Source organism: Poecilia reticulata, chromosome 2, assembly GCF_904066995.2.
Source record: "Poecilia reticulata chromosome 2, P_reticulata-male-v2, whole genome shotgun sequence".
NCBI lineage: Eukaryota > Metazoa > Chordata > Actinopteri > Cyprinodontiformes > Poeciliidae > Poecilia > Poecilia reticulata.
The window spans coordinates 23,175,782-23,202,541 of record NC_088831.1 but is presented as its reverse complement, the minus strand read 5'-3'; the positions used below and the strand labels follow the sequence as shown (position 1 = coordinate 23,202,541).

At 39.0% G+C, this 26,760-nt stretch overlaps 1 protein-coding gene across 2 annotated transcripts in view; it reads left to right on the top strand.

Annotated features, from left to right (window-relative positions):
- The window catches only part of znf385b (zinc finger protein 385B), a 68,468-nt gene that overhangs the window by 6,417 nt on the left and 35,291 nt on the right, over positions 1 to 26,760 (top strand). For both annotated transcript variants that reach the window (XM_008432906.3, XM_081600851.1), the window contains exons 2-4: positions 21,246 to 21,383; positions 21,474 to 21,617; positions 21,784 to 21,897. In XM_008432906.3, coding sequence (XP_008431128.2) covers positions 21,248 to 21,383; positions 21,474 to 21,617; positions 21,784 to 21,897 — 394 coding nt within the window. In that variant the 5' untranslated portion in view covers positions 21,246 to 21,247. The remainder of the gene's footprint in view (positions 1 to 21,245; positions 21,384 to 21,473; positions 21,618 to 21,783; positions 21,898 to 26,760) is intronic.

The window sequence follows — 26,760 nt, the reverse complement described above, 5'->3', positions numbered from 1 at the left end:
ATGCCTAATAATCTGAAGAGGTGCAGCAGCACAGGCAGAACATGGAGGTGGTTGTTGTTGTTGTTGTTGTTCTGAGTGAGTAAAAACCCAACTTGACTGATTTCATCTGTTCCAAATGTTTTTGGTTCGCCTTTACACGGACATGCTTGGCAAACATTTGTGCTCTTGTCCAGCCAAGACGCAACAAAATATTTGCTTCTTTCTGTCCTGGCATGTTGGTATTTTTTCCCTTCCTATTTCCACTTTGATTTGGTACCCAAAAAGCAAACCTCTTCGGACCCATGCACTTAAAACATTGCATGTGAAATTATTTTTAATTTTTTTCGTAATTAAATATGTTTTTAAAATTATGGGAATTAATTTGTAATAGAAATACAACACCTTAAAACATTGTCTTTTCAGCCTATTTTCATTGATTAGGACTCTGATCTCCATTTGGGTCCACTGACCCGGAAATTATGACACAAAAATACCTGGAAGTGGGCTTCTGCTGTAAGATATGATTTATTAATAACATTTCCTTACAACAGTCCATTTAGGAAAATTACTTTAAATTGTTGATTTTCAATCAAGTACAAAATGTCCCTAGGAAGTAATCGAAATAGTGACCAATAATAAAGATATAAATGCACATTCTTGAGTCTTTTCATAGGTTGTCAAATAGCATAATGTTAGCTGGTGTTCTTAGGCTTTAGATGTATCCCTTATTCAACACAACCAGTTTAGATAAATGGACCATTATCAGGCCTCTGCAGAACTTGATGTCATGTCCAATAAGCTGCATCTGAGCAGAAACACATTTAAACCTTTCAGTATGTCAGAACTGGAGACCAGAACTCAGGACCACTGGCCGAAATAAAAGTCACGTTTCTGTACAGAAATGTGTGTGTTTTGATAACTGTCTGCTTTTATTAAGTAATGAGAACAACAGTATGTCTTCACTATGTCACAGTCATGAATTTTGATGATGGCTCTCCCTTACAAACATTGATCATTTCAGTTCTGGGACTATATATTGTCGGCTCAGAGGCAAATCAGTGGTGACTGTTCTAATCAACTTTATTAGTCCATCCATAGTGGGTCATTTTGGACAGGATTGATTGCAAGAAGGCATCTCTGGCCTGACTTGAAAGAATTGCAGCTTGATGGATTTTGGGGGATTCATATCTAAAAATTGCTTTGGTATTTTTGATCATATTAAACCATGAAGGCATTATCTTCTGTTATCTTATGTTTGCACCGTACTAATTACTGAGTATCTGTGAGGTATTACCTAGAATTATGCTTGTTGATGCCAGTATAGTATTTGACAAATTATTAGCTAAATGATAATTGTTGCTATTGGTCCAAAATGATCCTAACGATAACAGATTGCAGATGAGGTATTATTTTTGGTTATTATTTTTTGCTTAGAGCCTCTTCCTAGTCAGCTCAGCCTCCTGCTGTGCATAAGGAGAAAGCTGTTGTGTTTGCTCTGCTTGTTTGCGTTGAAGGAGTGAAACAGTATGCTTCCACATCCCTTAATCCACCCGTTGTTTTCCGCTCATCTGAGATCACGTTCTCAGTCCAGGAGGGATAATTTAATTTTATTTCCCTTTGGGATCAATTCAGTATTTTTGAATTGAACTGAATTAGTCCCTCCAGTGAGTTTCTATTTTGCCCCCTGGTCTGCCTTCAGGCTAACTCCTAGACACCCTAGGAAAATAGTCTGTTACAGCCACTTCTGCCCAGGATCTTGTCCTTTTACTGGTGGTCCGTATCTAATAACCAAAGGTGAGGGTCAAAACGTAGATAGACTAGTAAATCGATAACTTCGGAGTTAAACTTGGCTCTTTTTGCACAATTAGAGACCAGACCAGTGCTCATACTGCTAGACAAGCTCTAAATACTATTATTTTCAACACAACATGGGCAATTTAAACCTTTAAAGCTGTGTTAAAAAGACATAACTTCATGCAGGTGTTACTGGTGCTGACAAACGTTTCGTTTAAGTTTCACAGAAGTGCACATGTCATCTAATCGAATGGTCCCAGAGTCTGAATGAACCACTTGAACCACTTAGCCTTCGCAACAACAAAAAGAAAGACCATGTAAGGATAAGGAAAAAACTATCAACATGAATGACGCTGTGATCTCTCAAACCCAGTGTTGTTCTATAATGTAGGGTTTTGGCTGGATAAACACACAGTTTTTACTTTTAATACCGCAGATTAATCCGCCCATTGAATTAGAAAAACAACTGGCTGTTAGATAAATAAATAAATAAATCGGCCATTAAGCCATTGGTGAGTGGTAATGTTCTACAAGATGGCATTATTTTATGGCATCCCAGCCTGCTGATAGACGGCATTAAATCATTGCCAGACAATAATACCCAAATGTTAGAGATTAACCTGCTATGAGCCTTTCTCTCAACCTTTAGGTCCATTTTTAACTGACAGACTGCGCATAAAAGGTGAGGCCTAAAATCCCAATAAAAAGCTTTTACAGTTTTACGGTATAAGTAGATATGTCCTTCGGTAACACGCTTGCTCTTTTTTTCGCCTCCACATAAATCAATTTTTATCTATTTATAGCTTATGACAGCATTCCTACACACAGTGTCTGCATGTGTGTTGTTGTGTGCCAGGACTCCAACAGTGGGCAGATTGAGAAGCAGCATGTTGTTACGTCAGGGCAGATTAGTTTGGAAACCTGCAGGGAGCACACACACACACACACACACACACACACACACACACACACACACACACACACACGCACACGCACACACATGCAAAAGCAAAATAAAATCACACACACAAACTGTTGTTTCTACTCTGAAGCTCCTCATTTGAGTGTATGTGTGGACAGACAGCAGCAGGCAGGTGTAATGAGCTCAGCTAACAACTCCCTTCTTGTCTTGTTTGAACAGATATTCCACATCTGTCTTTAATTGAAAGCAATATTTCACACAGTTGCAGTGTTTTTTTTCTTCTTCTTTCATTTCAAACCCAGAGACATAACAGTTGTTGAGAAGATGCTAGCTTAGATGTTAGCTTAGCATACCTTTTGGAAACATGGGGCTTTGCTGTTAGCTTAATGTAGCAGTCAGAAACATGAAGTTTATTTTAGCATGCCAATTAGAAACATAAAGGTTAGCTTAGCATATTAATCATAAACATGTTGTTTACCTGCTGGTTTAGCTGTTAGCTTAGCATATTTATCTTAAACTAATCTGTTTAGCTGTTGGCTTAACATACTGATCAGAAACATTGCACTTAGCTTAGCAAGATTATCAGAAAAAAAGTTTTTAAAGGGGGGCAATTATTTTTTAGCTGTATATCAGGTTATAATGTCAGTCATTCATCAAAAACATACTTGAAGTCCTGCTTTGACTCATTTATGCATGAGGAATCCTTGAATCTCCTGTTGCAAACATTCATGTTTGCCTTCCTGCTCCTGCCTATTTACCCAAAGCTCCATATTGGAGCTTCAGTCCCCAGCTGACCTTCCGCCTCCACAGGCATCAATGGACAGCAAGAAGAAGCGTTGTTGTGATGATGTGCTGAGGGCAGTGTCAGAAAGCGTAGAACTTAGGCTTTTAAAAAGGCAAAGGACAATTTCAAGGCGTCAGATATGATGCAAAGTCAAATTTCTTTTACATTGTTTTTGACATATACTGTGTAGCATTTCTGTACCAACTGATGGTAAGATATAACTTGATTGTGCTATGAAATGCCACTATATGCCTTGAAAATACAATTCAATTCCTTTTAACTTAGTATAGTGATCAGAAACATTGGGGATTTGCTTACCTTATTGATTAGAAACATGGAACTAATCTTAGCATAGCAATCAGAAACAGGAAGCTTGGCTTAGCTTGGCAAAATGATTAAAAACATGCCGTCTAGCTTTGTAAAGTAATCAAAAACATTGGGTTTAGCTTGGCATCAGGGCATCACTCTGAAACCAATTACTTGTCAATAATTCAGTAGGCATTATATAAACATAATTTGTTTCAAACCCAATGTTTTAGCTTAGATCATGATTTTTCTCCATCCATCAACTCAGTGAAGGTTCCCAAAATGCAGTGTCATGTGCTTGATAGAGATGCCAGACAATCCATATTTTTCTTGGCCAGAATAATCAGAATAATTTTTTTTAAAGAAGTGTAGAAACCTTTTTTTTTCATTCAGCTGTCCAGCCGTGTGCAGCAACGTGCAGGAGAGGGACAGTATTGTGTAGCACCGTTAACATTTTGTGACATCTCTCATCTCATCTTAGCAAATTTTGACACCCTAACTTTTTAGAACCCGTCTATAGCTCGACGCCTGAAACCGTCTCATGCCCCAGTAAGAGCAATCTCCAAGCTCTATTAAAACCAGCTATACCCAGATTCAAGGCTGATGATCTTGCACATCCACTTTGTGTGAAACAACTTGTTTCCCCTCAAAGGCAGTTTTCTATCACCCTAGCAGCAACACACAGACCATTGCAGTGGTGTGTGCAGTAGGTAGTTTGCTGGTGCCTACAGTACAGAGCGCTAACAGTGAGCCACTTCATTACTCCCATTCTGTCTGCTGTGATTTATGGAGCTACCTGTGCCCGAGTGTGTGCGTCTACACCTGCTCCCCATGTTGTCTGAGGATATTTTTAATTAATTGCCTGTCATGTGATAAAGAGGAATAGATGACAATAATGAAACGTGATTGGGTGATTATTACAAAAAACAGAATCAGGCTCGATACAAAGTGTGTGTTTGTGATTGTGGGGGAAATTGTTAAAGCAGAAGTTATGAGTTGGTGTGTGTGTGCTTCGTGTGTGTGTGTGTGTGTGTGTGTAAATAGGACGGCAGTGATGAAGTGTTTGCTCACGACTCCCGTCTCGGAGGTATTACATGCACACACACCGAGGTTGTGAAGGTCATAACGACACACACTCCTACACACGTTACCTGGAAGGCTACCGAAAGTGGTGAGAAGTTTCATCTGTCGGAAAATGATGCTCAGATCTCACATTTTATCACAAAGCAGCTGAGACTAAATCCCCGTTGCCATGTCCTGGTGTTTGTGTTCATAACAGTCGACTGCTTATTCAGCTGGTTGACACAAAACACCAACAGCACAAAACTGGTGCTGGTCTCGTTCAAACCTAGATATTGTTTTTTTTTATCTGTTTAGGTTAATTTGTGATGTTCTGTGAGTGAAACAGAACATGATTTCCACTCTTGATCTTATTTGTTTTATTCATTTTCTTCTTGTTGGCTATTAATGAGACTTTGTGGCTTGTTAGTGTTCAGCTGCAATCACAGCGAAATACTGGATGCATGCAGGACTAAATGAGAAAATATATTGCAACAACATTAGCACCACACACAGGTGAAGCGATAATCTCCGCTGACACACTCAACTGGGAAAACCTTACCACATTACTGCTGATGCTACTTTTGATGACTGAGCTAGTGAAGCTACAGAACTGAGCTCCCTGTCTCTTTTTAGTCTATTAAACATTTAAAACAGGAACCTTAAAGGTATGTTTTTTAGATCAAATGATGCATGAAAACGTATGTAGAGTGCCATAAAAATATTAATCTGTTTTTGCGTTCTTATTATACAATACAGCTCTGGAAAGAATTAAGAGCCCACTGAAAACCTCCTCATAACTCCTGGTTATTCCACCAAATATTGATTTCTGAACTCTTCCATTAGTATTGTTGTTTCTAAATAAATTTAAACTTGTTTTCTTTGCTTTATTTGAGGTCTAAAAGTACTGCATCTTTTTGGTTATTTTGACCATTTCTCATTTTCTGCAAATAAACACTAAATGTCATGTATTCATAGAATAAAAGAACAATGTTCATTTTATTCAAACATATATGTACAAAAAGTAAAATTAGAGAAACTTATAATTTTAAGTGGTCTCTTAATTTTTTTTCCAGAGCTGTTTATGTTTGTTTGTTTATGTTCAATTTAAGTTTAATATCATACATGTAGTAAATGACCAACACATAGTAGTGTTTTATTTAATAAAGGAAACAAAAACTATCCAAACCATCATGATCCTGTTTGGAAAAGCAATGCCACTTCATAAATTAGCTCTGTTGACAGTTCAGTTTCAGTAGATCTGATCACAGTGTCGGTTGGTCTGTGTTACCCAGAAAGCAGTTGGGCACAATATCGCAACACCAACACCGTGAGTGAAACAATGACTGGGGCAGCCTACTATATAAAGAACTCGGGGACCACTTCTTTATTATTACACATCCACATTTGTAGAGTCGCTTCCCGTATCTGTTCAATACGGGACGGGTGGCAACCCAAACTGAAGCGTCTGTTCTATGCGCCTTATAATGCGGTGCGCCTTATATATGAAAAAGTTTTAAAATAGGCCATTCATTGAAGGTGCGCCTTATAGTGTGGAAAATACGATAACTAATATTTCTGTCAAGTTTTTATATTGGTGCATCGCTATGAATAAGACTCCAAAGGTCAGATGTTTTCAAAAACACAATTTAAGATTTCAGAAGATTTTACTTTATAGTGTTTAAGGCACAAAAAGAGTATTTTCATTTGTGCCTCATTTCAAATTATTTAAAAAATATTACACGCTAATCCAACTTTAACTCTAAAATGTTGCAGCTATCCTTCTAGATCAATTATCCTCAGATCAATACTTGTTTGATCATTACGTTGTGAAGACTTTTCGTGTGCAGAGTGGGGTTAATCTAGGCAATGAGTGAGTGTTTGGTTGTGTTGGGGGTCACAGGAGGAGAGCGAGGCTCGCCCAGGGCAGGACTCATGCCAGAACCCGCCCACTGCTCCCCACTGACAGGATAAAGAGCCCCGGGTTTTTTTTTGGCATCCAAAATTTACCAGATGCAAATATGACCAAGCATCTGCGCGATGTGGCTGGAGAGGCCTAATCCACAGTGACCCCACGCTGACACCCACGCCCCTGAGGGACTCCCTGCCAAACGCCGCAGTGCTGGGACTTCCCAGTAGCCATGACCAAATAGAAAATGTCAAATTAAATCATAACTGCAAATTAGGACGTGAATAACAGCCTGGAGGAAGTGAATGACTGCGGCGACATTGTTTAAGATGTTTTTTTCGATAACCTCACACCAACGATTATCAGTCACAACTCACGAAGCGTCTCAAATAAACTGGGCAGTGATTAAATTGTGTTGCGACTCCAAATGTATTACTGCCCATTAAAAACTCGCAAAGACCATTTAAATGAAGTTAATTTGTATGGCGGTAATTCTGTACACATACAAAAACCTTTAATTTATTCTCCACCTTGTTAAGCTGAACAGAGTTTCTAGAAACGTTTATTTAGTCGCTATAAGTTCCTGTTTCCACTATGCCTCCAACGTATCGGCATATCTGCAGTCAGAGCAATAATAAAAAGTTTAAAGCTACTGTCATTGTGACAAACAATGCTGGATTATGACCCACATTTATCTTGCCAGCACAAATGGCAGGATGAGAGGAGAAAAAAACGCTGGAAAAACTCCTTGTTGGAGACCTGGAGGATGCTTATGAAATGATACTTCTGCAATAAAGATGAATTTCTTCATCTTATATTTTACACGTATTTGCCCAGAGTGCAAATTTCTAGAATATGTCTCTTTATGTTTTTGTGTAAACATAAATAGAGAAAGGGTTCGTTTGGAAGTCTGTTCACATTATAATTGTTTGTCTGCAGAAATGTATGTTTTATGTGATGGAGATTTAAAGTCTAAAAAAACTTTAGACTTTTTTATTGATCTGATGCAATATTTTGATACTTACTGGAATAAATCAGATTTTCAATCAGAACATTGATAATGATTATTGATTACTATAATTGTAATAATTATGGTAATCACTTTATCACATTTTTGGTGATAAAGTGTGACACTTATCACTGCAGCTCTGCAACACAGAGAGATAATCAGATATCAAAACATGGCTTTAATGTACCAAAAACTGTTTTTTTTCTACTCTGAAAGATATTTGAGGTGGACATTTTTGGTGATAAAACCATGTTCATAGCCATGTTCATAAATGCTTTCCAAAGTAAAGATTTTTCAAACGTTAGTAGCACAACAGTATGAATATTACAAATTTTGTGAAGCAGTGACCTTGCAGCCAATCTCATCCACACCCACTAGTGCGTGATGAAGCCAACCACCACTGGAAACCATATTTCTAGGGATGTAGATTTGTGCAGACAGTGTTGTCAAAACACTATAGCCATGTGCTGAAAACAGGACATTTGAGATTTGGAAGAGTTTCTAGCATTGCTTAAACTCTGCTTTGACAAAATGTCTGGAATGTGTGTTTATTACCATCTCATGGGTGTGTAGAAACCTGAAACTAGATAGGAATTGTTGGGATATTGGCAATATGCTGCATAATAAGGCAAAACTAAAATGTCTGTCTCATAAATAAAGTAAATCATGAAAAAGAAAGCAAAAAAAAAGTAAAATGAATGCTTATTGTAGACCCAGTCAATAAATTAGAATATTATAGAAAAGTCCATTTAAATCAGGAACTTTATAGATTAATTACATATTTGAAAGCCTTTATTTCCGCTATGATTTTTTTGCTTACAGGTAAAGAAAACATGACATTTAAAATTAGAATATTACCTCAGACCAATTAAAAACAAACCTGCTTAAAGGTTGTCAGTTTTCAAAAGAAACTTTTAATCTGACAAATGAGCCTCATGTACTGAATATGACAGCATATCGACACGACTTTAGGTCAATCAGGGAGACGAGCGACTTCTTTGCATCAGCAGGAAAAGGACAGAAAAGTTAATCAAGTCAAACACGACGTCACAGTGTTTTAAATGTCAAGGTGATGCTGTTCTTTTAATAGAAACCGAGACGCGCTTTCAACTGTCAACACGTCGTCCTCCGTGATGTCGCTCCGTCAGCTTCCTGCTTCACTTTGCGTTTTGAAATTTCTTAGTTAGGAGACGCTTAAACGTCGCACAGTGCGCGCGCGTGTTTATGTGTTTGTCTCACGTTTCTTCTCCCATTAGTTGAGTGGAACAGGTGTTGAATGTTTGATGAGTCAGCATGTTGAGGAGGAAATGATGTCATAGACGTCGTCTCCTCTTTCAGTCCGCGTTGATGCTTTCTTGCTGTGGCGTCAAGTCCTTCACTGCTCCCGCTAAGACGGGTGATTTGCACACAATGTGTGGCACCTTTGAAGAGATTGTTGCCATGCCAACCTGCGATGGACCAGCAGGATGTATCTAACCTTTTCCAAGGACTAGTCAGATATTGTCAGCTGATGCCAAAAAATTTGGGATTCGTGCTTAAAGCAATATGTTATTTAATAAAAATAACTTGTAACAGGGTGTGATATTGTAAATTGTGTAAAGAAATTGAAAGACAAGGGAGCAACGTGTTGTTGAGATGTTCGGGGCCAAAGTAAAATCTACAAGAACCTCAATGCAGGATTTTCCAACAGGACATTGAAATACAAAAAAATATTAGGATTAAAGTTAATGGCTTTATCTGCTTGTCATAATGCAATTAAAAGGTTTTTAGGTCAGTTTTCTATATTCTATCCAATATTCTGTCCAAACTTACGAAATATTGAGATAATACTTAAATTAATAATATTTATTCTTTTCTTCTTTGGGGTCTTAACCTATAATATTTCATGAGAATCAACAGAATCAAACAGGGATCGGAACCAAACTAAGTGGAATTTGGATACAGCAAACATTTACACTGCATTTGTTGCCATAACAGACACACTTAAAATGATTATCACCTCTTTAATTAACAGGCAAATGGATGAAAAATGTGTGTTTAAAAGATAACAGCGTATCTTAAACTTGAAATCTACTTTCATGTTTAGTGAAAGTAAATTTTAGCTAAAATTTACTATAGTCAAAAGTAAATTTTAGTCAAAATTTGCCTAAAGTCCTTCCAGATGTCATTCATGTTACTGATACTTGGTGTCAGGGCGAGCTGTGTGTGTTTCTCACAAACTCTTGACTAACAAACCCAAACACTTTTACTTCTGATTGGCTCGAATCAGAAATTTCTCACAAACGCAAATCAATCTACCTGCAACTTACTGACGAGATGATGCAATAAAACCTTTGATTTGAAATGTGACTCAGAACTACATTGCACAGGATGATTTCGTGTTTGAAGGGACATGTGAGGCGTCTTTGGTTCTCTGCTTTGAACTGTGTTATAATTATTGTGCACTTACAATCAAAGTTCCTAAATTAAAGTTGGTGTCTGTTAACAACAACATCTGATTATATTAGGAAGAGCTCTTTCCACGCAGACCGTTCTCTGATCAGGCTGAACTACACGTAGCTAGAAGAAACGGATGTCACCTCGCATCAGTCTCACATCCAAAGGCCCGACGTTCTAGCGTACCCTGAGAGTGAAAAGTTTTATATAATTTAAGCATTTAATAAATGTGTTCAGAGGAGTGTTAGTGGTAAAGTGCTGCAACAGGAAGCTTTAGACAAGGAAATGTTGCACAATGAGACACAAAATGTTAGATTATATCATCGAGATATAACCAGAGTGACAGGAAGTGGCTGAACAGAACTAAATCATGGAGAAAATAGAAAAAAAAGTACTAAATACTCTCAAAAACAGCAACTGAACACAAGTTCAAAGAAGTATAATGTTGTTAGAAAGGTAAAGTTCACTTAAAACAACAAAAACAAACAAGAAAAGAACCTGATAAGTTCTATGTCTGCTCAAACCTTTGTCTATTTGTGCAATGTGAAAGCTGTGAGTTCAACTTCAGCTTCCTCAAGTGGTTATTAAGTGTTTTAACTCTCCGGTCATGTTGAGAGACGGGGTCCATCAAACCCCACAAGCTTTTTATTCTGTGCGTGGTCCAGCGAGGTTGCACTGACCCCATGTGCGGTTTCACCAGGTTATTTTTCTGTGTGTGGTTTCGGGAACTGACGGTCTGACGGGACAGCCTCCTCCAGTCCCTGCTGTCCAATTGTGACACCTGCTGCTCTCCTCCTCAGCGCCGCCCTAAAACGGCAGAAGGATTAAGGAATTATGGAGATAAAACATTAAAAATGAAACTGTACACTAAAATTCAAATGTATATTTGTGAGATTTTAATCCCATTGGTTCTGACCATTTTGTTATTTGGTGTTGCTGGACTTTTACTTCATAAAGACCCGTCAGTGAATAATATGACAGTGTTCAGTTCCCCAAGCGAATGTTCTCTGGTATGACTCGTCTTCTGGTATGTTGAGGTCAGAGGAATTTTATGAATGCCCACCAGACGAGGGAGGGGGGTAAATCAGACGACAGGCGCTCAGAAGTGTTCAAGTGGTAATCTTTATTATCAGACCACAGATTATACCAACTGAGCTAAAACTCACACACGCAGACACTAACACACATTTATCTGTGGATTATAATCCCAATCCCACAATCTCCTTCTGGCTTGACCAATCATGTCCTACCAAATCCTACACAGCCTGCTGGGTAACCTAGATGTAGTATGTTGTATGTGTGTTAATCTCTGACAGGCTGTAACAGAGGAACATCTGGTCCATCTCTTTCCTGTTTAGGCAGGAAAAGTACTTCGTACAGATTTTCAAATTAAGGTGGAACATTATTTTACTTTTTGTACACTTATTAGTAAAATAGACTCATGAGAATTGTAGTTTACTTTTGTTACACTGAAGCCTGGGATTATCCATCCATCCATCCATTTTCTTGCACCCTTGTCCCTCAGTGGGGTCGGGAGGGTTGCTGGTGCCCATCTCCAGCTAACGTTCCGGGCGAGAGGCGGGGTCACCCTGGACAGGTCGCCAGTCTGTCGCAGGGCAACACAGAGACACACAGGACACACAACCATGCACACACACACTCACACCTATAGGGCAATTTAGACAGACCAATTAACCTGACAGTCATGTTTTTGGACTGTGGGAGGAAACCGGAGTACCCGGAGAAAACCCACGCATGCACAGGGAGAACATGCAAACTCCATGTGCATAAGGAATGTTTGACCTCGAATGTTAATTTGATTTCTACATAACTGGTAGACATCATGGAAAAAAAGGGAATCTTAAGAACTATTATACAGCTTGATTTTTTTTAAGGACATATCTTTATTACATAAATTTGCCTAAAAATCGTGATATTAGTTATAGTGACATAATCTACTTTAAAAAAAAAGAAACTTCAATTTTAAACAACACAATGATGGAAAAAGGCTCTCTGTTTCTTTTACTGCCAATAAATTTGTTAACAGGTAAAAGGGTTTTTGTTGCATCCTTTGGTTTCCTGGTCCAGAGCGTTCGGTCGTTAGCGCTGAAGGCCCCATGAGTCTGAGGTGCCTTTGTGAAAACTTCAGTCCTGGATTTTTAAAGAGGAGCAGAGCTTCACCTTGAACAGTAAGAGTCACATGGCGACGGAGCAGGGCAGCTATTTAAAGACAGAACCGAAGTCACAGTGTCCTGCAGTGAAGGTTGGACAGAACAAACCGAACGCATCGTTGCCCTCTCTGGGTGTGTTGGGTTTACTCCCACAGCTGTGCTTAAATCATGCAACATCGAATCGCCAATGTGAGAATTTGAGATCAGAACAAAAACTCCAGATCTGATCTTTTCATTTAAACAGGAGCTATTCTTAGATTTTGGGAAACAATCAAATCAATATCCTTGACAAAAACAACTGAGATTGATGGGATGCATAATATCTCTACATGTTATGGAATCTAAAACGTTCCCTTTCACTTTTTTAAAAAGAACTTGTAGAATACAAGTTTTAATTTCCAGCAAAAAATAAAACAAGAGAAAAGAAACGAGAGTATTTTAAGTAGCAAATCCCCAAATAAGAGCGAACCGGGTCAAATTTAAAATTTCAAAACTTCTACCTTGTTTTAAGGCTGACCTCTGATAAGATGTATCACTCCTCACTGTCAAAACCCATTTATAGCAACACAGATCCTCTAAAAATAACAACAAAAAGTAATAGAGACATTGACGTGTCAACTGCGACAACGTGTAAAAAAAAATCATAATATTTGATCAGGGTGCCTTGGAAATTAAATTTTGAAATCCACAATTCTTTGTTTCCCTTGCATATAAATATGTTGACAGACGGATGTTTCTCTCAGCCAGTTTTTGAATGAGGAAAAACAAAAGGACGTGCCATGCAAGCGAAGCAGGTATGTTCTATAGTCAGGAAGTGGCTATCAGAAAATAATTTCCTCACCAGTCCATATCTACAGTCAGAGTACTAATTAAAAGTTTAAAACTTTGGGAACTGCGACAAACAAGGCTGCTAGAGAACCAATATGTATTTTACGTAGGAGGATTTTCTGGAAGGTTATAAAAAAAGCTGCATTTTCTTCCAGCTCCATTACATTAAAAAATGATATGTAAAAAGTGTTTTTTAAAATGAAAACGCTGTGAGCTTCCTGAAATACATTACAGATTGTCTAGATAATCTGGATTTTTGCATCATCTGTGTTTTCTTATCTGTAGGAAACCAGTGCAGACCACAATTTAAGACTTTTTCTTTTTTTATTTTACTACTATATGTTTTTTATTGTTTGTTTTATATACTGCACTGTGTTGCTCCTGATAAGCTGCTGCCTACACAGTTTTTTCCTTAATAACATTTCACTCGCCATCTATCAAAACGCTCATCTCTGGGTATTATATATTCACATGCACACACATCTGCATTGCATCATTTTATGACTTTAATTGAAGAAATGTGAATATACTGTATATTTCAAAGTTAATGTGTGGAACCTGACTCTTCAAATGACAGCTCACCAAAAATATTCCTATTGGTATGAAAAAACAATAACTGTAACCTTGCTGAAGAAAAAGCTCCATATATCAGATATCCTTCCTAATCCTGGACCGGGAGGTACGGCGGGATAAACGCAAAGAGGCAAAAGGAACATTGTGGTAAAATAAAATAAAAAAAAGATCTCCAGGAACTGAGTTTCTGTTAGCATAATGCCATCGGATGGAAACACAAATGCCTGAGTCATCTTTTTACTACCAAGAGTTTCTATAGCTACCAACCAACACATAGGATCCTAGACTGTCTGCAGACTCGTCTTTCCTTTCCTTTCTGACTTGAAGCGCTTTGTTCTGCTGACATGAACGTTTTCTCGCCCTGCTTGCGTCTTTTCTTTCGTCGCGTGACGGCTGCTTCGATACTGACTGAAGCGTTGCTGCATCCTCAGAAAACTTGACTGTCAGAATGACCAACAGAAATGTAGTCCTTTATGTTGCTGAAGGTCACGAGCACTTCTATATTTGCATATGTTATTTAAATCAGAGTTTTTCATTCCTGATCTCTTTTGCAAGGCGTTGACCTCCAGATGCTTATGATTTCAGGTGTTTTTTTTATGTTTGTTGATTCCAGAAAGCACTTGGATAGAATGTTGTCTAGCTCCAACTACTCAACTTCTTGTTTTTTGAGCGAGAGAGGTCAGTGAATAGGTTTGAGGAGCAATTGTCTGAGACCATGAGGAAGAACATCTGTACGACTCTTCCAGATCGGCCTACAAAGATTTGCAAATGGCAAGAAACTCTAGGATGGAAATAGCACAGAAATTGCCCACAGAGGAGTTTTTCCAGGTCATCAATCACTGTTTCTTCAAGTTCTTTCTGACCATTCTGGGCTTTTTATGATGGTGGAGGGCCCCATGCCTGCACCATGACTCTAAAAATGATAAGAGTGAGAATGTGCTTTCACCAGAGTCTCCAAAATTTTAGAAAGAATGAGAAATGCTCATTACATTTGTGGCTAAACAAGAAAAAAATACTGAAAAGGTTCCAGTATTTGCTAAATAAATTGCAACAGAGTTGCTAACTTGGTAAGACTCCTTGCTGCTACCTTTTCTGACTGAAAATAGCTTGGTAACTTTGAATTTTCACTCAATAAACTCCACACTAAAGAGTGTGGCTGCGTATGTCGTAGACATGTTGCGCTCAGTAAACAGAAAAAAGACACACTGGTTATGGTCACTGGTTATACTCACCAAGCAATTTCTTGCTGCAACTTTAATAATAGTGTATTTTTTTAGACGTGGTAAAGGTCTAAAAAAATACACTACATTTACACAATTGATCCAACATATTCAGATTGTTAGAAAGGATTTTTGAGAAAGCAGGATGTTGCATATTCCACAGCTAAAATAAACAGAGTTTGCCAATTTACAAATTATTTGAAGAAACAGAATCCTTACTGGTATTTTAGTTTTTTGTGAGGAAACGGCACAAATATCTGAATCTCTGACGTTGTTAAAAACCTTGCGTCTCATGAGTATTAAGACTCAATCTCGTTTGCTGACCAGACGAGGAAGGAGGTGTAATTATCTGAATGGAGATCCCTGTTTGTGTCCTCAGAGCGTCTTCAGGTTTCAGCCTCCTGCAGATTCAACTCACACAAACTGGCTGCTTGTTCTTTTAGTGGCCGTGTCACGAGTGAAGAAGACTCTCTGTCTTAAATCCGGCCTGACAGGTGAAAAAAGGCCTCGTAGGTGCATATCTTAGTTTGTTGTTTTAGGTCAGAGCTGCTGCAATTTGCAGTTTGCATTTAAGAGAATCTGCTCAGATATCACCTGATGGAGCATTTTGAAGGTCATCTACAGCTTGTGTGAAAAGACAAGACACACATCAAAGAGTAGATTTATTTTGTGGTAGGAAAATATAAAGATTATAATAAATAAAGTCGCATAAACATTTCAGAATATGCAAAATTTTTTTTTTTTTTGGGGGGTGGGGGGTAAAAGAAAATAAACATAAACATTTCAGCAACTTCCTATCTTGGAATCCTACAGGAATACACATCAAACTGTGTCTTGTAGTTTGTCCCAGCATCTCTGCTGCTGCTGGCCGCCGCTCTGCTCAGTTTGTGTGTGTGTGTGTGTGTGTGTGTGTGTGTGTGTATTTGTCTTTGGTCACTGTTATTACCAGCTCCAGGCCTCGGGGTGAGCGAGCCACTCTCAGACCCCTCTCTGTCTTGTCACATTTCCATTAGTTTCTTTGTCCTGTCGTTCCCTCAGGTTGATATGTGTGTGCGTGTGTGTGAGGGAGTGTGTGTGTGTGTGTGTGTGTGTCTTTGTGGACAGCAGTCTCTTTCAGGGAACTGTGCCATACATTAGTGCCCTCTGTCCTTTTATCTTTAACACCAGCAGGATCCAGAGCATTCAGCCTGATTGCCCACTCCTCTGACATAAATACACAGCAGGGAAAGATAAGACATCTAACAAGGAAAGCTGTTTTCCTTTCTGCTCTGTGTTTTCCAAACTTTGTCACCAGGACATTGCTGTGGGTGCAACCAGGTTCATATTGATCAGCTTTAACATTTCTTATTTTTCTGAGTCAATAAATTCAGAAGGCAAAATTAGTGATGTATCAGTATTAATATCGATATCCACCGATGTTTATCATCTCTTTATCGGTATTGGTCCGATAAGTAAAACTGGACTGATATTAATAACCGATGTTTATTTCCATGTTGTTGCTGGTTGTTTATGTAAGAGGGATAGAGACGCAGTGCAGGATTGCATGGTGTTTAACTAAAGGTTAATATATATATATATATATATATATATATATATATATATATATATATATATATATATATATATATATATATATATATATATATATATATATATAACATTGATAGACGTAGATAAAGTGCCATAACAGCAATATTAATGTCAGATATCAAATAAAGTGTTACCTCTTATTTATATTTTGCAAAGGTTCACCTTTCGCAGAATAATTTTTGTTATTTTTTTGTTTGTCATTTCCTGTATGCAGTTGTTTTTTCAGGAGTTTGGCTCCGTAGTTTCATTGAAAGGAACTGAAACGTTCAGCATACCAAGATGTGTAGGACAATTCAATTCAACCAACTTTAATGAAACATTTTGTCTCATGCTGTTCCAGGGAAGAACTACACACAATCTTCATGATAGTTGGGATGATTTAGAGAGTGTGCAAGTGCAAGTTAGGTTTTAACGTCCCACATCAGTGCCTGACCCCACAAATAGACAAATAGCCAAAAATTTCCCTAAGCACATTCAGAGGAGCTGAAGCTGCTCAAGCTGCAAAGAACACGCTGACATCATATGAAACCGTCTGGATTAACGATGGGAGGTGACTAAAAAGCCAAAACGTCTGGAAAGTGAGTGCATATAGATGACAGACATTGCATTAAAACAGGAAAGAGTTTCAAAGACTATATGTCTGTGCTGCATATGTTTGCTTTCACATTCAGAAAAAACATTGTCCTAAAGTGTCTTGGTATAAGTTACATCCTGTTTTTAAATGCTAAACTCATTTATGTTCTGTCAACATACCGCAGTTTGGTAGATACACAGCCTGTACTTTGTTGTACTGTTCATTTGTAAGAATATAAAGAATTGTTCCCTTAAGTGCAGCAATCGACACACAAAATAAAATAAAAATATTGGAATGTTTGGTGTGAGCGGGTAAAACACTGACGTTTGAGTTTTTTCACACATGCGTTTTAAGGTAACAGATATTTGTCGGCACACATTCTTCATGAACTTTAGAGGAATGTAGTGCTGAGGTGAAAGAGTTCCTGCATGATGTTAAATGTTCCTGCAGTGCAGTCCAGGATGCCTTCTCGTCAGTGTTTGCAGTGAAAAAGAAAAAAGAAATCAAGAATTTCCATAGTGTGAGCAAGTTTCGACTGAAATGAGCAGGCGTCAGCTTTGACTCATTCATACAGCTGTGCTTAAATGCACTGATCCCAGTTCTCCTCGTCTGGATTTAGCCGTCAAAGGGTGGCCTGGGATCATCGCCGGGACAGAGGAGATGAACTCTATTTAAGAGTAACATGAAAGAAACTGAGATGAGGCTAAAACTCAGTCAGCTGCTGCTTTGAAGTTGCCACTGAGAAGCACCACTGGAAAAGATTTTTCAGCTTTTTCCTCCACAGGCAGAAATTACATTGTTGCTTGGCTGTTGTGCATGTGTGTGTGTTTGCGTGCTTGTCTGTGTGTGTGTGGGATTATAACCCACAGCTGGCCTCTCTGATTACTGACTGCCTGGTCAGCCTGGATTAGACTCACACACAGGACCGAAGGCAAAGGTAAATGCACACATTTCACTTCACTTTAATCCTGAATGCTCTGCTCACCGAGAGTCTTTGTTTAAATCTTACTTTGTGCGCGGCAGTGTGTTTCAGCTCCTGTATTTACCTCTGCGGCTGTGTGTGCGCATACTTGTATATGTGTGTGTGTGTGGGGTGTGTGTGTGTGTGTGTGTAATTCCCTGCTCAGTGTAGCAGTTATATTTAATCCTTCCTCTGCTGAAGCTGATGTCAGCATCAGCTGGCTCTGAGATGGTCTGTGTTTGCGTGCGTGTGTGTGTGTGTGTGTGTGTGTGTGCATGTGTGTGCAGGTAAGAGCATAAGTGTAGCTAATTCATCACTGTGTCAGATTAACCAGCATCTGCAGAGCTTCTCTAAATGCTAACGACCAGCTGGAATACCTGCATGATAAAAATAACTGAAGAACTGAACTAAATATGATGTTTCCACTTCATCAGACATTATTCTGTGTTTTCATGTGTGAGTTGAAACGTTTAGGTTTTAAAACAATTGATTCACGGAGTGGTGAAGGGAAGTTTAAGCTTGCGGACACAAGGAAACGTTATTGGATAAAATGACTTCGTAGCCTCCTGAATGCTCGATTTTGGGTTTTATTATTTATTCTGAGGTTAAATCAATCTGTGAAGCATTCAAGTATAAGGTTATGAAATCATATTGATTTAACTGTCATTTGTTTCTTCAAGGTTCACTTTTGTTGCGCTACTGTTAACATGTTTCTGTAAAAGTTGTGAAATGAAAACGCCTCGCTGGGATTTTTATTTTTTTTATTTTGATCTGTTGAGAACTTCAACTGATTCCTTTTTCTTAAAAATAAAAATACTTTTTTCTACTTCCTGGGTAAGTGGAATTTAATTTAATGTGCAGTAAAAAAAAATCATGCAGGTAGCAATTCCATCTTTCATACTAAACAATAAACCATCTCATATCAGTTTTTGTATATAGAATTAATCTTCAAAAGATTAAAAACAATTGTTAAAAGATTTTGATGAGTCAAATGAAGCTTCATTACAAACACTACAGGATTTCAGTTTGACACCAAAAGACACCAATGTTACTGGGAGACTAGATCAAATGCTACTGATAAGTAAATACTTCAGAGATAACTTGGACTTTCCTGAAGCTTCTTCCTGCTTTTGTGCTTCTTCTAACTTGATTTTCATCTGTTCTGCGGTTGCAAAAGAGAGCTGATTGGCCTTTCAAGCACGTTTTGTTTGCAGATGCAATGCTAGCAGATGATTGCTTTTTTTTTTCCTTACAACACAAGAATCCTGAAAATATCACTGGGACATCAGGAGCAAGAGCAGCCCAAATCTCTTCAGAAAACGAATATATTTCCGTCCCGTGTTTGTTTAAACTCCGATGTGCCTAGAAATTCAGCCTTGCTGCTCGAGGTCCAGCGTGACTTTACTCGATTAGATGCTTTGAAATCCAGCCATTCTTCCTGACGAAGCCGTTATATTTCACACATCCACACAATTATCAGGTGTTACAGTTTCAAGGAGTGCACACTCAGCGTTTCTTTTTCTAACCTTGTGAACTTCTCCACTGATTTTACGTGTGATGTACTTATTTTTGAAAATGCTGATCTATTGAAACATATTCTGTCAGTGTAATAGGAACATCTACGTTCCTACAGGGAATCGACGTTGTCCTGGGATGTGGGAACCTCGGCGCCTCCTTGAGAGCTGCTTCTTTTTACTTTGCTCTCACTGCGCTAACAAAACTGCTGAATAGCCTTAATGTTTGCTGTTGTTGCTATTGTTACACAATAGAGAGAGAAAAAAAGAAAAACAGTGTACTTCCTCCTGGATATGCTTTATTTTACTGTTTGCAATAAAGCCTGGAATGGAGAGTCAGTGGAAGTCTGTTGTGCTTCATCCAACTCTCTCACAAATCAATGCTGTGTGGCTCTTGCACCCCCACTACCTGATCAATCACTGTATAATTAAAGAATCTTAACCAATCAGCTTACGGGTTATTTTACTGATCGACAAGCTTGGCAAACGATAAGCCTCTCATTTCCTGCAAAGCAAACAAAAAAAAAGTTTCCAGAACAACTACTAAGTTTGCTTGTCTGCCATTCACACCGCTTGCAGACAACTAATCTGTCTTTAGGCTGGATTTTGAGGCTCTGCAGCAGCTTTGGATACTGAAACCCCAACAGGCCAATTTACAAACGCAATTGCACGAATGTAATATTTACAACCAGGGTTTGTATGCATTTCTACTCTTTCTCAAATGAGTAGCTTTTGAATTAGCCAGTTCAATCATGTGATTGCTTTCTTGAAAAAGAAACGGCAAACAAAACTTGGAAATTGTAGAACAATTTGTTTGAAACATGTAAAGGTTAATAAACCACCAGATAATTACTTTCTAACATGAATGCATGACACAATCGTTGTGTTGAAGGTGAGTGGAGGCCGTGCGTTTTTAAATTAAAATAACCGAATGCGAGCAAGATAACTGCTTGTAAGAACTATAATTTAAAATTTGCTGGGAAAGGGCTTGGGACCCGGTGATAACTGCTTGCGGTTCTAGTTTAAATTATAAAATTACCTTCAGATCGAATGGGAGGAATTATACGTGTGTGTCCGTCAGCGGTCGTGTGACCTGGCACAGTTGATGGGACGACAGATGGACAGAGTCACGGACTGACCAACACACACGCAGACACACAAATACCCACATATGTCCACATATGTCACCCTTCGTCTGTCCTCTTACTCATTACTTCATCACTCTCGCTTTGAGGGTTTGCTGCATCCGGTGCCATTCAGTCCACACTCCCGTCTGTCCTTCTGTCTGCGGATTAGCCGTCCGCTCTGTTTCAAAGAGAGCCTTCATTTAGTGCTGGTTGGTGTCACCTTCACCCTCATGCTGTCTTCAGCGGTGGTGTGTCAGATGTCGCTGTTGCAAATCTGTCAGCATTGTTTCGTTGTTGCTGTTTTTGTTTTTATCCAATTTATTCTTCATCAACACATGAAAGGACTTGAGATTGAAATGTTGATTTTTCTGTCAGGATGACAGCTGTTTCTCTACCCTTCATGGATCCGAGCTTAAACATTACCAAACAAAGAAGCGGTTTTGTTACAGATTTATGTATTTTTTGCCATTTCTTCTGTTTTTTTCTTAGCGATGAAGACGCCACTGAGCCCGTCTCTGCTTCTGGAGAGCAGGCAGATCTTTGCCTTTGGAGGGATGGGTCAGGAGCTAATGGACACACCCACACCTTCAGCCCTCCCTCTCCCCGTTCAGCAGACTCCATCCCCAGGTGATAGTTGTGATCCAGGATTAATAGTGCGTTAAATCTCCTGGTACCTCTCCTGCAGCTACACTCACCCCCCCTGCTGTTTTCCTGCAGGCCAGGGCGGGACGTACTCGTTGTGTGAGGTGTGTAACCTGCAGCTGACCTCCGCTGCTCAGGCCCAGCTGCACTACAACGGCAGGTCTCACCTCCGGAGGGTGAAGCAGCTCCAGGCGGGGCAGACACGACAGCAGGCAGCAGGTGGGGTTAGCGCTGCTGGCTGAATTAAGCAGGAGCCTCCAGAGTAATCTCCACGTGGGAATGTTGCTGTCAGCTCTGGCGTCAATAGCAACACTAGCCATATCATTTGAATATCACTTGTCAGCTTTTTGTGAGCTCTAGTGGATGTTATCGTCTTTGATTCCAGCTGGAGCTCAGACCAGGTCGCTTCCTCCGGCCGCAGGGTTCAGCTCCCAGCCTGCAGGACTGACTCAGACCGCCGGACTGAATCGAGCCCTCACTGCTTCCAGCACGACTGCAGGTAGGACAGAAGTGGGTCGTTCTTCTGCTACGTCTAGCATACTGCGCTTATTGTAACTGTTGATTGATCAATTGATCAGGGGAAAAAAACTAACCACATTTTTTGTTTCCATTGGTTTTTAAAAGGAAAGTAGCATTCAGAGGGTGCTAATTAAAAGAAGCACAAAGTCTAGAGTTTACATGTGTGTTAGCAAGATGCCAAGAAGAAAAGAGCTTCACCAACCAATGCTCACACTAATGAAGTCACCTCAAAAGCCACATCTCTGATTTTTACAGGATTCCGATTTCATGTAAAATTTTAGAAACAACAGAGAAATTAGAAGCCAAACGTACAAGAGAGATTTCTTTTTGGAATGAATGTGGCGAGAAGTCTGGAAAAAATCTCTCCACAAGACAGCAAAGGGTCTGAATTAGAGATGTTTGGCCACATTTCACAGCATCGTGTTTGGGAATGTGGAGGCAGGTTGTGGAGAGACAAGCAGCGAAGTCAGACGAGGGAGATTTTAGCAAGAGCTGTTTTTGTTTTTAATATTTTATACAAGGTTACTGCTACAAAATCACTAGCAGCGAAAAACAATTCTCCAGTACATTCAAAGAGCACGAGAGTTGTGATGCTCAAACTATCTCACTCAACCAATCACAGGGACCCCTGAATAAGAGCAGAAAGAAAGTGTGCAACGGTCTGGCCAAAATTCACACCTCGACTTAATTGAAATGCCAATTTAGATAATAAGTTTCTGAAAACCTCAATGAGCTCAAACAAGGTTGTAAAGGAGAGCGTGCTAAAACTCCTGGAGACGGGAAAAGTCACACTGACAAAAATTAGTTTGAGTGAGAGCTGCTGAAGGTGAATCTTCAAGCTGTTGACTTGTTGGTTGCGCTTGTTGTTTTCTGAGAGACATGCAGATTTTGGTGGGAAGCAGAGGCAAAATTAAGATTCTGGCTACTGGGTGGAAATGACTTTGGGTTTTAGTTAACAGCTGCTGCCCCCTAGGAAAGGTCAGAGAATGTATCTGTGTGTGTCAGTGTGTGTGTGTGTGTGTTTTTGTCTGTTTTGTTTTCATCTTATGATTGAGTCCAAAACCTGACAGGACACAATTTATGTTGAATTTTCTGTGAAAATGACCCTTTACAAATCCAAAATGACAATTTTCCAAGTGAAGGTTTGTTGCTAAGAGCCTCATTTGTAACTCCTTTTGGATTTGGGGTCAAAGTTCAGGTGTTATTTGAACTTTAGAGATGCTAATTATCTGCTCCTAGTTTGTAGTATTTAGATTATTTTTGTGTTAGTTAAGTTTATTCTGCTGTACCTGGAGAGAACTCCCGCATGCACTGGGAGAACATGCGAACTCCATGCAGAAAGACTGGGGCCGGGAATTGAACCCAGAACCTTCTTGCTGCAAGGCAACAGCTCTACCAACTACGCCACTGTGCAGCCCGTATTAGCTTACCTTATTTTCCAATTTTTTATCTTATTTTGTCTTAGCCTACCCTATTTTGTTTTAGCTTATTTTGCATAATTTATGTAGCATTACATTATATTAACTTATTTTTTGTAGATTATTCTGATTTAAATGAGCTATTCTTATCTTTTTGATTTGTTTTAGCTGAGCTCAGATGAATTTGTCCTATTTTTAGATTCCCTGTTTTTTCTGCTTATACACACTTGGGAAAACTATTTCTCGACTGGAGGTATGAAGAACTGGACATTTCATACTTCTTTGTGTCAGACAAGAAAACGGTTCTGCCCTGAATTTGTTTCAAACACAATCTCTAAGAACTGGAGTTGCCTAAACAGAAGACCTTAAATCCTGAATAATGTGACCACATAAATTGGCAACCTATAAAAAGAGCATAAATGATTACAATCTTATGTTTTTATTGCCAATTTTGATAACATCTAAATAATAGTAATACCCAAACTGTTAAAGCGAATTCAGAAAGCATTTCTGGAACCACTTAAGTTCTCTAAGTAGATTAAAACCTTGATTTTTTTTTATGAACCTTTGCATCCTAAAAAATTACCAGAACATCCACTGCTAGAGGACTTGCATCTGAAGCACATCCCATCTCCCCGGCCGTCTTCTGCTCTTTGGTTAGATGTGACTGGAAGAGCTTCAGAGCATCATCAAAAAGTCAGGCGCTCTCCCACTGAGTGGGATTGCAGGTCATCAGAGTAAGAACATACTGAGATGTAACGGCGTTAAAGTGGAGCAGGCAGCAGCAGGTCATCGAACTGGGACACGGCTCTGCTGTGAAACCGCTCCAACATTTCTGCAACACGTTGCTCATGTCTGCATAAGTCCAGCACTGTGAGAATCACAACACAAACCCGCTGTCATGACACCTCCATTATGATCTACTGTAGTCTGGAATATTGATAAAAAATAATAAAAAACACACTATGGAATTATAGTCAGAATTAGCGCTCCAGAAAAATGACGTAGCAATCGTTCTGTGTTGCTCATTCCTTCAATGAAATTTCTGAGTGTGAGATATCGGTGTCAGATAGGAAATCTCACTCTGATACACACACCTTTGTACTTGCGTGTGCATGTGTGTGTGTGCAGCAGCTGTAATTACATACTGTGTCTCCATATCAGTGTGCAGGCTACAATAACACTGATTAAAGATTAAATCTCTACACACACACAGGGAGCCAGACTGACTGAACGAGTGTGTCGCTCTCTTTCTGTCTGTCCATTATGAGATGCTCTCTGTCATGAAAAGCTCTTTGGCTTGAACTCGGTGCTCCTCCAGGCCAGATGGAGTGTATTTTGTTTGTAAGGGTGTGTATGTAAGGGCGTGCGTGTGTGACAGTGACCTGGCTAAGCAGCCTATCAGCAGCCAGGTCAGATGACATCACCGCTAACGCACAGATCCGTGCTCCAAGAACGGGCCATAACCCCCGGGGTTCCTCAATCAATAACGTTCACATAATATCCACTAAAATCAGTAACTGAGTACTGATTTATCGTGCGTTGTTTTAATTATAGTGACCCCCCCCCCCAGCCGACTGTATTTTCAGCTAGGTTTAATTTGAACTCTTTTTCAATTGATGTTTTTTGCTGATTTGAAAACAGGTTATTTTTGCCTGAAGATTGCAGGGGCTGAACCTCTGAAACACCGAACAAGACTGGGAGGGGAGAGATAAGGGATGGTTGTTTGTAATAAGGTTAATCTAAAATAATACATAGCAGAAAGTTGGTCAAAACAACTTTGTGCTATGTTGTTTTATTATTTGCTGATCTAAAATAGTGATCTCAAACTGTATTCCTAGAGGCCTGGAATCTTGCAACTTGAACTAAATGGTGAAACTGCCTCGCTAGCACGCATTTTTTGACAACTTCAGGAGATACTGTGAGATGTTGCTGTTTTAAAATCTTACATTTGGAGGTCTGTATGCTTAAGGCTCTTATTGTGAAGGCTTTGAGGAAGTTGTGCTATCTTTACTGCTTGTTGAACTGCAAAAAAAGGACTCACTACTTCAGCTGTGCTGTATCAGTAGACCGCTCGCTGCAATGCTGATAATCCAAGCTAGTAAGAAGTTAATCAGACAAAGGTGATTATTGTGAAGACTGTAATTATCTGGCTGGACGTAAACATAGTGGGAAGAGAGCCGGAGGATGAGGATTTGTTTATTTCTGCACAGATTGAAAGGGAAAACAACCTGCAAAAAAAAAAAATCCTTACTTGCACACTAATAAAATGTGATATGCAGCTAAATTTAACACTTTACATACCTTGGTGGTTGATATGCATTTTATCTTCTGCAGATGCAAAGAGTGAGAGAAACCAGAAAGTGCTTATACTAACTAATGCTACATTTTTACCAATAATAATTAAAACTAGTCAAGGTGTTGCTAGGATTTGACAAAAAAAGCACTGTTGCTAATTTTAACATGTGAAAGTGAAACAGAAAAAAATTTTCAAACACAAATGGTGAGAAAAAGAGAAAAAAGAGAAGCTTTGTCTTAAAATATTTTGCTGCATGTTTCACTGCAACAACACCGAAAGATGGGATGATATCATTTGAATTCAGAGCAGCTGATTTCCTAAGAGATGCAAGACGTTTTGTGGAAAAATCCTAGAACATCCTTCTCAGAAAAGTAGATAAAAGATCCCATCAGTGATAAAGCAAACAGACCTATAGCTGCATTGCATCAATAAGTATTATACATTCTCCCCATTAACAAGAGTCCAGGTTGAGATTTAGAAATAAAAGTGAGTTATTTAATGAAAACAATTGCAAACTGCAGCAACGCATTAGTTGTGTTTCTTCAAGATTTCTATTTTGCTAATGTAAAATTTATGCCTGCCATTTTAAAATACAACCCTGTTTTGACGCCTGGTAGGGAAAAAAATGTAAACAAAAATAGGGCAAATTCTTTAAATGAAACTGTCAAATTTTAACTAACTAAATTTTACATAACCTTTGAGAGGTCAACATGTAAAAATGCCCAGTAAGTAAATTAAAAGAACACAATAATATTACAGAACCAGAAAAGAAATCATATTTACTTGGGATAGGCCAGAATCACTGTGAAATAATACAAAATGAAATAAAGTTTTCTCTTTAAACACGTATTTGCTCCCATGTAACCACTAGGGGGCAGCAGGGACACCACAAACAAACATGCCTGACTACCACGCGCACACAAACACACTGAATCAATAATGAGAGAAGTGAATTCCCATGATCCACATGCTCAGTACAAATAAAAGACTCGCTCACATGAGACCAATAACATTTACAGCATCACAGCTCCTGTCTCGATCTGATTTCACCAGCCTGCTTTTCTCCTTTATCCTTGTTTCCTTTCCTTTCTGTTTCACCTCCATGCTCTCCCTTTCACCAGAAAAC